We start from the raw sequence: 13,323 nt of genomic DNA, 5'->3' as shown, positions 1-13,323 counted from the left end.
CATTGTTTAGAAAGTTGCTTTTAGTTGCCTGGTTTGCTAGATTGACATATACTAAATTCATTTTAAACAGGTATTTTTATTGGTGTTAAAATACACCAGTTATGCTATTTTGGACCACCTGGCTGCTTTTTCTGTTTATACTTTTTCATAATGACAACGACAAGTTTGATATCGGACGACAATAGAATGTTTATGATGTCACTGTGACAACTGTCGATAGACGTAGTATAAACCAGCCTTTAGTTTTGAAATCTTTGGTTGTTTAGTACATGGCCTCACATGTGAATCCTTAAAGAGATGGGTGTGGCTAAGGCTTAAGAGGGTGTGAACGATGCTGAATGGGTGTAGACAAAGAAGAGCTCTCCAGTAGGTGTACCAAAACATTCAATGGCCATTTTGTCAAAAGGGGGGTTACAAGTTTTTCAACTTTCAAAGCAGAATTACTTTCCCATTGTTCCTCAACTGTACTGTATGATATAACATCGAGCCGGTCGGTCACATATTGATTATGCACCCAAATGGGAATGAGGTTGGGCCCTCCTACAAATGTTTTAGTGAAATATAATACATACAATTTAGCAGACACTTCTATCCAAAGCGACGAACAGTCATGCGTGAATACATTTTTAAGTATGGGTGGTCCCGGGAATCTAACCCAATATCTGGGCGTTGCAATGCTCTACCAAGATGCATGACAGGGTTATAAATGCTTTGTGAAGCCTCAATTTAATAGGATTTATAAGGCCTTTATTAAGCAGTGTTTATGCCACCCTTTATAAAGCACAGGTTTATGTCATATTTGACACAGTTGCTTATGTCACATTTGACATTGGCGGTTATGTCACACAGTTATGCCACATTTATGAACCCTTTATAAAGCATGACATACATTTATAGATGATTTGTAACACATTTATGTAGTGTTTATGAAGGCTTTATGAAGCCTTTATAAGCTGCATGTCATTTAAAGCGTGACCCAGCCTAAAACAAACGAAGGATAAAAAACCAAGCTATCATGAATGTAGTAATTCAGCAAGAAATTAATTCATTTACACACATACATTGGTATTCAATAGGTATAGTTATTGCTACAATAACCTCACTGCAATAGGGTTTCCTATGATCTACTAGTACAGGTCCTTCCTCTTATGCATTTCCCTGGTAAAGGCCACAGCATGTTCTATAATTCTAGATATAGTCTTAAACCAGCCTCTCTTATGGTGGACCCAGGTACAATCTGATCAAGTTTGGACACACGTACTCATTCAAGGGTTTTTCTTCATTTTTACTATTTTCTACATTGTAGAATAATAGTGAAGACATCAAAGCTATGACATAACATACGGAATCATGTCGTAACCATAATACATTTGAGATTTTAGATTCTTCAGAGTAGTCACCCTTTGCCTTGATGACAGCGTTGCACACTCTTGGCATTCTCTCAACCAGCTTCATGAGGTAGTCACCTGGAATGCATTTCAGTTAACAGGTGTGCCTTGTTAAAAGTTACTATACTATATATTCTCATCGACAATGTAACACAATATAGCATTTCCAATGGTAAAATACTAAGGAGAAAATCTCAAATTTAAGAAGGTATTGTGAGATTAACAAAATGCACACTTTACAATTGCAAAGGTGTGACCTTTTATTGTTAAAACTCTTTCACAAAGGCTCATTGTTACAGAACTTTGTTCTTTTGAGAGACCCGTGTCCCTGGACATGTGAACAGACCTCAGTGATCTATGGCCCTCTATGCCATGTTGCTGAGTCAGGGGTTAGTACAATGGGGTTCACAGGTATAAAAAGAAAGGTTTTAAACCAGTAGGATAACAGTTCCACAGCAAGAGCAGCAGCAGAAGCACAGAGAGACGAAATGACCTCCACCGGCATGAACATGAACGGCAGAATCACCTTCTACGAGGACAGGAACTTCCAGGGTCGTTCCTATGAGTGCAGCAGCGACTGCGCTGACATGTCCTCCTACCTGAGCCGCTGCCAATCCTGCAGGGTTGAGAGCGGCTGCTTCATGGTGTACGACCGCCCCAACTACATGGGAAACCAGTGGTTCATGAAGAGGGGAGAGTACCACGACTACCAGCGCATGATGGGAATGACCGACATTAGGTCCTGTCGCATGATCCCCATGCACAGAGGATCTTTCAGGATGAGGATCTACGAGAGGGAGAACTTCGGAGGTCAGATGCACGAGATGATGGACGACTGTGACAACATCATGGATCGTTACCGCATGAACAACTGCATGTCCTGCAACGTTATGGACGGCCACTGGCTCATGTATGAGCAGCCCCAGTACAGAGGCAGGATGATGTACATGAGGCCTGGAGAGTACAGAAACTTCAACCAGATGGGCATGGGCATGAGGTTCATGAGCATGAGACGTATCAACGAGTCCTGTTACTAGATATAGCTTTTACTGATGCAAATACGAGAAGCCATTGAATAAAAACATTGAAAAAAAGTAAATAAAAAAGAAATAAAAAAAAGTTGTGATGATGACAAATACTTTACTCGGTAAGGTCACTCCTATAGAATTCTATGGTCACTCCCACTAAGGCCAACTTTGAATGGTTGATATCCCAGGCTTATATGTGCTGTGTGTGCAATAACCTGGGGATGACGTTACACCAGGGTTCTTCAATTCCGGTCCTGGAGGGCCGAAACACTTCTGTTTTTTATTTCTACCTGGTAGTTAATTGCACTCACCTGGTGTCCCAGGTCTGAATTAGCCCCTGATTAGAAGGAAAGGATGAAAAACAGAGGTGTTTCGGCCCTCCAGGACCGGAATTGAAGAACCCTGCGTTACACCAAGAAACACTTACCTTGATGAACGCCCCCAACCTAAAGAAATTGAAAGTGCCTTGTTCCTCAGTACACAAACACGCACACAGCAAAAACGAGCCATACCGCACATTGCTGGGCCCAGTCAAGTCTTTGACACACTCACCCACTCCCCCGCTGAAAGATCAGCCTCAAAATATTGGCACCATTGTAACAGGTTGTAATCAAGCCCTGGTCTCCAGCATGGGAACAGAAGAGGAATGAATACCTGGTGCAGCAGTCTCCGGTTGGACTACTCCAAATTATATTGTTTCTGACACACACACACACACAAACACGCAAGCTTTGCAGGTCTATTAACCATTGAAATACCTCTCACACCCTACAATAACTTGTGGATCATGAGAGAACCTTCATAAATCAGCAAAACATGAATAACCTATTTATTGACACTTTATGTAGAGTCCTGTAATACTTTGTTTGAAGTGAGACACCTTCGGTCATTCAAAACACATCCATAAAGACTCCATATTGCATGACGATGTACTTAATTTAAAGTCAGACACCTTTGGTCATTCATGATACATACATAAAGACTTGATGATGTAAACACAAATGTATTAACATTTAAGGAATTATCACTAACAGCTAAAACAAATAAACAAATATGTTTATACCACACATTTCTTTTTTATTTGTACATTCTTTAAACAATACAAATACATTCAGTTTCAAAAAGTCAGCAATGCAATTACATTGACATTACACAGGGCTGTGAATAGTGTAGCTTTTCCCTGAGCTGGCAGATGAATGGTTCTTGCCTCTCTTCTTGCTGGAGGTACTGCATGTTGGTTCCAACCTTGAAGTAACAACGAAGAAATTTAGCAGGTCTGTTAGGAAATGCCTTTGTCACACCATCTGGATAAGGGAATTTCTGTGCTGCACCAGAAACTCTAAATGGGAAGATGGGAAACTCCATTCAATTCGTATGATTATATTCCTCTTTCATTTACAAATCTCATGACGTGACAGTGAGACATGGCTGTATCTAGGGGGATTTGTATTTAGCTAAGCCTGCTAGCTTGCTAAATTGTCAAGTGTAGGTACACTACATTACCAAAAGTATGTGGACACATGCTCGTCAAACATCTCATTCCAAAATCATGGGCATTTATATGGAGTTGGTCCCCTCTTTGCTACTATAACAGCCTTCACTCTTCTGAGAAGGCTTTCCACTAGATGTTGGAACATTGCTGCCTGGACTTGCTTCCATTCAGCCATAAGAGCATTAGTGAGGTCAGACACTGATGTAAGGCGATTAGGCCTGGCTCGCTTTCGGTGCTCCAATTAATCCCAAAGGTGTTCGATGTGGTCGAGGTCAGGGCTCTGTGCAGGCTAGTCAAGTTCTTCCACACCGATCTCGATAAACCATTTCTGTATGGACCTCGCTTTGTGCACAGGGGCATTGTCATGCTGAAACAGGAAAGGGCCTTCCCCAAACTGTTGCCACAAACTTAGAAGCACAGAATCGTATGAATGCAATTGTATGCTGTAGCGTTAAGATTTCCCTTCACTGGAACGAACTAAGGGGCCTAGCTCGAACCATGAAATACATCCCCAGACCATTATTCCTCCTCCACCAAACATTACAGCTGCCGCTATGCATTGGGGCAGGTAGCGTTCTCCTGGCATCCGTCAAAACCAGATTATTCCGTCAGAAACGTGATTCATCACTCCAGAGAATGCGTTTCCAATGCTCCAGAGTCCAATGGCGGCGAGCTTTACACCACTCCTGCCGACGCTTGGCATTGCGCATGGTGATCTTAGGCTTGTGTGCGACTGCTCGACCATGGAAACCCATTTCATGTAGCTCCCGATGAACAGTTCTTGTGCTGACGTTGCTTCCAAAGGCAGTTTGGAACTCGGTAGTGAGTGTTGCAACCGAGGACCAACAATATTTACACGCTACGCACGTCTGCACTCGGCAGTCCCGTTCTGTGAGCTTGTGTGGCCTACCACTTTGCGGCTGAGCCATTGTTGCTCCTAGACGTTTCCACTTCCCAAGAACAGCATTTACAGTTACTGGGGCAGCTCTAGCAGGGATGAAATTTGACGAACTGACTTGTTGGAAAGGTGGCATCCTATGACGGTGCCAAGTTGGAGTGACTCTTTTAATGGGCGTGTCGACTTACTGAGCTCTTCAGTAAGGCCATTCTACTGCCGATGTTTGTCTATGGAGATTGGCTGTGTGCTCGATTTTATACACCTGTAAGCAATGGGTGTGGCTTTAATAGCAGAATCCACTAATTTGAAGGGGTGTCCACATACTTTTGTATATATAGTGTAGCTGCATCGCTGGAGTGACTCTTTTAATGGGCGTGTCGAGAGAAGTGGGAGGATAGGGAGCACTGATTGGAGGATCAGGCGCTGGATGTTTTCTCTGTGATTGGTTACAGTTTTGATTGAGCGGTGTTCCCGACCTTGTGTCACTTCCGGCCAGCCTCGGGACAAAGTTATCATGTGAAACAAGACTGGAAGATCTAAAAGGCGCGATCTAATCTTGATAGAATCATACTGTGTCAGTTGAATGTTACCAAAAGAAAAATAACAAACACCTATCTTATAAACTAAATTAAAATAAAAGTACTTTTTATGTCACTACATATTAGGTTTATAACTCATTATGACGTCTGTTTGGCTATCATATGATGACAGTAAAATTGTGTTTTGTTAGTAAGGCTTATTATAATTACTGTTGTAGACTTATTATTAGGCACCAAACAGACTATACAGGTTTTACATTTACCAGTAAATCTACACTACCAGTCAAAAGTTTGGACACACATATTCATTCAAGGGTTTTTCTTTATTTTTACTATTTTTTACATTGTAGAATAATAGTGAAGACATCAAAACTATGAAATAACACATATGGAATCATGTAGTAACCAAATAAGTGTTAAACAAATCAAAATATATTTGAGATTCAAATAGCCACCCTTTGCCTTGATGACAGCTTTGCACACTCTTTGCATTCTCTCAACCATCTGCATGAGGTAGTCACCTGGAATACATTTCAATTAACAGGTGTGCCTTCCTAAAAGTTAATTTGTGAAATTTCTTTCCTTCTTAATGCGTTTGAGCCAATCAGTTGTGTTGTGACAAGGTAAGGGGGTTATACAGAAGATAGCCCTATTTGGTAAAAGACCAAGTCCATATTATGGCAAGAACTGCTCAAATAAGCAAAGAGAAACGACAGTCCATCATTACTTTAAAACATGAAGGTCAGTCAATACGGAAAATGTCAAGAACTTTGAACGTTTCTTAAAGTGCAGTCGAAAAACCACCAAGCGCTATGATGAAACTGGCTCTCATGAGGACCGCCACAGGAATGGAAGACCCAGAGTTACCTCTGCTGCAGAGGATAAGGTCATTAGAGTTACCAGCCTCAGAAATTGCAGCCCAAATAAATGCTTCACAGAGTTCAAGTAACAGACACATCTCAACATCAACTGTTCAGAAGGGACTGTGTGAATCAGGCCTTCATGGTCGAATTGCTGCAAAGAAACCACTACTAAAGGACACCAATAAGAAGAAGAGACCTGCTTGGGCCAAGAAACACGAGCAATGGACATTAGACCGGTGGAAATGTGTCCTTTGGTCTGGAGTCCAAATTGGAGATTCTTGGTTCCAACCGCTGTGTCTTTGTGAGACGCGCTGTGGGTGAATGAATATCTCTGCATGTGTAGTTCCCACCGTAAAGCATGGAGGAGGAGGTGTTATGGTGTGGGGGTGCTTTGCTGGTGACACTGTCTTTGATTTATTTAAAATTCAAGGCACACTTAACCAGCATGGCTACCACAGCATTCTGCAGCAATACACCATCCCATCTGGTTTGGGCTTAGTGGGACTTTTCAACAGGACAATGACCCAACACACCTCCAGGCTGTGTAAGGGCTATTTTACCAAGAAGGAGAGTGATGGAGTGCTGCATCAGATGACCTGGCCTCCACAATCCCCCAACCTCAACCCAATTGAGATGGTTTGGGATGAGTCGAACGGCAGAGTGAAGGAAAAGCAGCCAACAAGTGCTCAGAATATGTGGGAACTCATTTAAGACTGCTGGAAAAGCATTCCAGGTGAAGCTTGTTGAGAGAATGCCAAGAGCTGTCATCAAGGCAAAGGGTGGCTATTTGTAGAATCGCAAATATTAGTTAAACACTTTTTTGTTTACTACATGATTCCATATGTGTTATTTCAGTTTTGATTTCTTCACTATTATTCTACAATGTAGAAAATAGTGAAAATAAAGAAAAACCCTTGAATGTGTAGGTGTGTCCAAAGTTTTGACTGGTACTGTGTATTTCCTTATTATAACTCATGGCTATCATCATAGGATGACAATAAAACCGTTTTTGGCTCAATAATCTACTCTTGTAGAATCTGGCAGCAAACCAGCCTAGAATGGGAACTGCTGGGCTCTGTATTTTCATTCTATTCAATGACAAGGTCAACAATATGACTCCTACCAGAAATCCACTGTAAATCCACTGTAGGCAACATAACATAATATGTTATGTTGCCTATTATAAAAAGACTGTCAAATTAACCTAATGACTTCTACATAAAGTTTGATTGAAAAGTTTGATTGAAGAAAATGTGGCCTTAATTGGCCATGTGTACTCTTATATCTCAACTAGGCACAGCTAGAAGAGGAATGGCCACTCCTCTCTAGTTTTCCCCTAGGGCCTAGGCTCCTGCCTTTCTAGTCAGTTTTTCCAAGCCACTATGCTTTGCTTGTTCTTGGGGGGTTTAGGCCGGGTATCTGTATAAGCACTAAATGACAACTCCTGATGTAAAAAGGGCTTTATAAATAACATACGATTGATTGAGAGTTTTGTGCAGTGGTGTGATTACCACCACCTCATACATGTCAAGACAATGTTTTTTGATTAAAACCCATTGGTGGCTACTCACCTGTGGTGTGGTGCTAATTAATGTGGACTTTACTTATGGTAGATTCAGGGTTTTTGGTGTCAAACCCAAGGTCATGCTCCTAACCAGACTGTTATAGAGAGCTTTCTATTATATGGCATTTTAGCCAGGTTTGTGAAATTGTCAGTTAGTTTAAAATGACTGTCCAGACATCAATTAATATGATGGGTGTGAACAAACAATCATGGGACGGCCAAATAAAAGAATCTCAGACCTTTCCTATGTACCTCACCCAAAGATTCAAATGTTCTCCTCAGGCAGACTCAACAGATAGAAGCACTTATTCATCCCCTTAGTAATACTCGTAAACAGCAGTATGTAGGGGGAGACCATGTGCAATGTGATAAGGACATGTGCAGTATATACTGTACATATATACAGTGGGGAGAACAAGTATTTGATACACTGCCGATTTTGCAGGTTTTCCTACTTACAAAGCATGTAGAGGTCTGTAATTTTTATCATAGGTACACTTCAACTGTGAGAGACGGAATCTAAAACAAAAATCCAGAAAATCACATTGTATGATTTTTAAGTAGTTAATTTGCATTTTATTGCATGACATAAGTATTTGATACATCAGAAAAGCAGAACTTAATATTTGGTACAGAAACCTTTGTTTGCAATTACAGATATCATACGTTTCCTGTAGTTCTTGACCAGGTTTGCACAGACTACAGCAGGGATTTTGGCCCACTCCACCATACAGACCTTCTCCAGATCCTCCAGGTTTCGGGGCTGTCGCTGGGCAATACGGACTTTCAGCTCCCTCCAAAGATTTTCTATTGGGTTCAGGTCTGGAGACTGGCTAGGCCATTCCAGGACCTTGAGATGCTTCTTACGGAGCCACTCCTTAGTTGCCCTGGTTCAATGCTCTTATTGAGGGAAGGAGGTTGTTGGCCAAGATCTCGCGATACATGGCTCCATCCATCCTCCCCTCAATACGGTGCAGTCGTCCTGTCCCCTTTGCAGAAAAGTATCCCCAAAGAATGATGTTTCCACCTCCATGCTTCACGGTTGGGATGGTGTTCTTGGGGTTCTACTCATCCTTCTTCTTCCTCCAAACACGGCGAGTGGAGTTTAGACCAAAAAGCTCTATTTTTGTCTCATCAGACCACATGACCTTCTCCCATCCCTCCTCTGGATCATCCAGATGGTCATTGGCAAACTTCAGATGGGCCTGGACATGCGCTGGCTTGAGCAGGGGGACCTTGCGTGTGCTGCAGAATTTTAATCCATGACGGCGTAGTGTGTTACTAATGGTTTTCTTTGAGACTGTGGTCCCAGCTCTCTTCAGGTCATTGACCAGGTCCTGCCGTGTAGTTCTGGGCTGATCCCTCACCTTCCTCATGATCATTGATGCCCCACGAGGTGAGATCTTGCATGGAGCCCCAGACCGAGGGTGATTGACCGTCATCTTGAACTTCTTCCATTTTCTAATAATTGCGCCAACAGTTGTTGCCTTCTCACCAAGCTGCTTGCCTATTGTCCTGTAGCCCATCCCAGCCTTGTGCAGGTCTACAATTTTATCCCTGATGTCCTTACACAGCTCTCTGGTCTTGGCCATTGTGGAGAGGTTGGAATCTGTTTGATTGAGTGTGTGGACAGGTGTCTTTTATACAGGTAACGAGTTCAAACAGGTGCAGTTAATACAGGTAATGATTGGAGAACAGGAGGGCTTCTTAAAGAAAAACTAACAGGTCTGTGAGAGCCGGAATTCTTACTGGTTGGTAGGTGATCAAATACTTATGTCATTCAATAAAAAGCAAATTAATTATTTAAAAATAATACAACGTGATTTTCTGGATTTTTGTTTTAGATTCCGTCTCTCACAGTTGAAGTGTACCTATGATAAAAATTACAGACCTCTACATGCTTTGTAAGTAAAAAAACATGCAAAATCGGCAGTGTATCAAATACTTGTTCTCCCCACTGTATTTATTATATAAATCATGATTTGGTGGGCTATTTTATGTTAAGGACATATCTGGTGGAAAGCGTCACTACTCACATTCTGAAACTTTTTTTAGATTGTCCCTGCCAAATAAACGTAATATCGCCTATTCAGTTAAGCTAAACAAAGATAAACAATCCTGAAACACAGATTTTACATGGAGTACAAGTAATGACAGAGGGAGTCAAAATCACACATCAATGTTTAGCCTGGTCTGATGGTGTGGTCATGTGGTGTATAACCAGATGTCCCGAAGCAGTGCTTGAAGTTACAAATAATACGGTTTTATTCTCTATTCTTTACAATTCTAAACTTTGTTGAAAGGTGAAGTGGAGCAATAATCAAAATCAAACCATTTGCCTTTAGGGCTTGAATATCAACTACAGGATATATAGGTCAGGGCTCTGTGCATTTGGTGGCGGAGGCCGAAAGCCTCCGCCACCAAATCCTACTTCTGCCTCTGAATCCTCACTATGTTCTCCTCTACGGAGTCCTTTACTATATAAACGTAATGATGACAATGTCCCTCTTCTGGCTGAAGTGGTTACAGCGGTCCTCTTTTGCTAAGTTCCAGGCTGGGTCCATGAGGAAGATGAGAGACAGCTGTGAGGTTGACTTTAGGCCCACCCCTCCAGTTTTGAATGAAAGCTGCTTGTTCATTGGGCTGACGGGTGCGTTGCTCTGGAACTCCTTTCTCTTCTTTCTTATAGTGCCGTCCAGACGTACAAACTTGAAAGCCTCCTCCCTAGAGACCAACCATACAGACACAGAGAGGGAGAGATTCACAGACACAGAGGAAGAGAGAGAGAGAGAGAGAGAGAAAGAGAAAAAAATATATGAGAGATGTCCATAAACAATATTTGAAATGTGTTTTATGTGTATGTTACCTGAGTGAGACCTCCAGTAGAGTGAGTTAGTGTGTGAACTGAGAGACACCCAGACCTGATGGTGCCATCCTCACAGCATAGTCTGAGTCCCATGTGGCTCAGTTGGTAGAGCGTTGCGCTTGTAACACAAGGACTGTGGGTTTTGGCCAGGAACCAAAAGGTCGCTGGTTAGAATCACCGAGCTGACTAGGTGAAAAATCTGTCAATGTGCCCTTGAGCAAGGCACTTAACCCTTATTGCTCCAGTAAGTCACTCTGGATAAGAGTGTCTGCTAAATTACTTACATTTAAAATGAGCAGGCTAGACATTAGAGTCAACATTGAACTGAACCAAATAGGCAACAATTGTCTTTCTAAACACTTGTGACTCGTTTCAGGAAACTAGGCAGGAACCTTCCCGCTAGCCATGAATGGCTGAGATAATGGATAGGCTGGACATGCGGGGAGATGAGTTCGGATTGGTCTGCCATGTAGCATGCTTCTGTCTATATCATCAGCTGCTCAGTATGTGTAGGTAATCCTTTCTAACGCAGCTTTTTTGAAAGATTTCACAAAGAACTGCAAAAGTGTTGCTCTCCACTTTCTGAAGGACCAAGTTTTGAAGTCATTGGAATGCCTGGTGGAAGCACAGTATGATAGCTAAGGTGATGGAGAAAATTCTGCTGTTTGATTGCACATATGCAGAGAGAGTCGAAAAGAGAACACACAGAAGGTTGTTGTATAAAACACCTGTCTCCGGACTACATCTTCAAACTAAGGGCAACCATGGCATCCGTGACAGAGCGGGAGAAGCTTCCATCCATGTATACAGGTAAGATAGTCTAGCTAGCTACATTTTCAGATATTATATGTTTCTAATTTTGTCAGAAAGTCGTTTCCTTTTCAAGTTAAAGCATACTGTTAGATATATAGCTAAAGTTAGCTGGCTGGCTCACTAGCTAACGCTACGTGTATGATCTGTGTAGTAATATTATTCGTATCTCAGAGCCATTTGCATTGCTAGATATAGCCTAACGTTAGCTAGCTAGCTAACATTGAACCCGGTTGGTTAGCTACCTGCAGATTCATGCAGGGTAGTAATGATATGAGTTGGGATTATAGTTCATTGTTTAGCTAGATAGCTAGCTACATGTCTAAACAAAAGACTCCACTATGCAAGTAACAATTTAAATGTACAGTTTACAACTTCTGTATCCTATGCATGTGACAAATACACTTTGATTTTAATTGAGATAGTATGTGTTTACAAGAGACGGTAATGTGAAGAACAACATGACCTGCACCAAAGTCAATTAGGATATAACATTAGGCCAAAAGAGACAGTGTCCAAGTTCTAACATTCTCCGGTAGAATGCCCTGCTTTATTTCGTCACACTCACCACCGTAAGCTATTTTCTTTAATTGGCTTGCCATTAACTTGTAAAAAATTATCTTGTTGTGAGTTTATTTTCCTGTAATAATGAATACTAATGAACTAAAGTGAAAATGTCAGCTATATGATGTGGTCATTATTTGAACTGGCTGGCCAGCTAACTTGACATTATCTAGCAAGCTAACAAGCTAGAAATGAACCAAAACATTGTTTAGAAAGTTGCTTTTAGTTGCCTGGTTTGCTAGATTGACATATACTAAATTCATTTTAAAAGGGTGTTTTTATTGGTGTTAAAATACACCAGTTATGCTATTTTGGACCACCTGGCTGCTTTTTCTGTTTATACTTTTTCATAATGACAACGACAAGTTTGATATCGGACGACAATAGAATGTTTATGATGTCACTGTGACAACTGTCGATAGACAGTTCTACCCCCCCCCAAAAAAAAATATTTGTAAAGTGGTTATCCCACTGGCTATAGGGTGAATGCACCAACTTTTAAGTCGCTCTGGATAAGAGCGTCTGCTAAATGACGTAAATGTAAATGTATAAACCACCCTTTAGTTTTGAAATCTTTGGTTGTTTAGTACATGGCCTCACATGTGAATCCTTAAAGAGATGGGTGTGGCTAAGGCTTAAGAGGGTGTGAACGATGCTGAATGGGTGTAGACAAAGAAGAGCTCTCCAGTAGGTGTACCAAAACATTCAATGGCCATTTTGTCAAAAGGGGGGTTACAAGTTTTTCAACTTTCAAAGCAGAATTACTTTCCCATTGTTCCTCAACTGCATTGTATGATATACCATTGAGCCGGTCGGTCACATATTGACTATGCACCCAAATGGGAATGAGGTTGGGCCCTCCTACAAATGTTTTAGTGAAATATAATACATACAATTTAGCAGACACTTCTATCCAAAGCGACTAACAGCCATGCATGAATACATTTTTAAGTATGGGTGGTCCCGGGAATCTAACCCAATATCTGGGCGTTGCAATGCTCTACCAATATGCATGACAGGGTTATAAATGCTTTGTGAAGCCTCAATTTAATAGGATTTATAAGGCCTTTATTAAGCAGTGTTTATGCCACCCTTTATAAAGCACAGGTTTATGTCATATTTGACACAGTTGGTTATGTCACATTTGACATTGGCGGTTATGTCACACAGTTATGCCACATTTATGAACCCTTTATAAAGTATGTCATACATTTATTGATTATTTGTAACACATTTATGTAGTGTTTATGAAGGCTTTATGAAGCCTTTATAAGCTGCACGTCATTTAAAGAGTGACCCAACCTAAAAAAA

General features: G+C 41.3%; 1 protein-coding gene across 1 annotated transcript; it reads left to right on the top strand.

The window, feature by feature from the left end:
- Nucleotides 1–1,814: 1,814 nt before the first annotated feature.
- On the top strand, nt 1,815–2,491 carry LOC121536628 (gamma-crystallin M2-like). The gene has a single exon (XM_041844033.2). It carries the CDS (start codon nt 1,877–1,879, stop codon nt 2,423–2,425), a length of 549 nt encoding a protein of 182 aa, XP_041699967.1. The 5' UTR covers nt 1,815–1,876; the 3' UTR covers nt 2,426–2,491.
- The last annotated feature ends 10,832 nt before the right edge of the window (nt 2,492–13,323 follow it).

The sequence above is a fragment of the Coregonus clupeaformis genome, chromosome 23, assembly GCF_020615455.1.
Source record: "Coregonus clupeaformis isolate EN_2021a chromosome 23, ASM2061545v1, whole genome shotgun sequence".
NCBI lineage: Eukaryota > Metazoa > Chordata > Actinopteri > Salmoniformes > Salmonidae > Coregonus > Coregonus clupeaformis.
The sequence above is the reverse complement of the archived record's forward strand: the minus strand, read 5'-3'. Positions and strand labels throughout refer to the sequence as shown.

Bases quoted from the DNA above. Each gene is read 5' to 3' on its own strand.
- LOC121536628 (XM_041844033.2), top strand. From the start codon at position 1,877: ATGACCTCCACCGGCATGAACATGAACGGCAGAATCACCTTCTACGAG.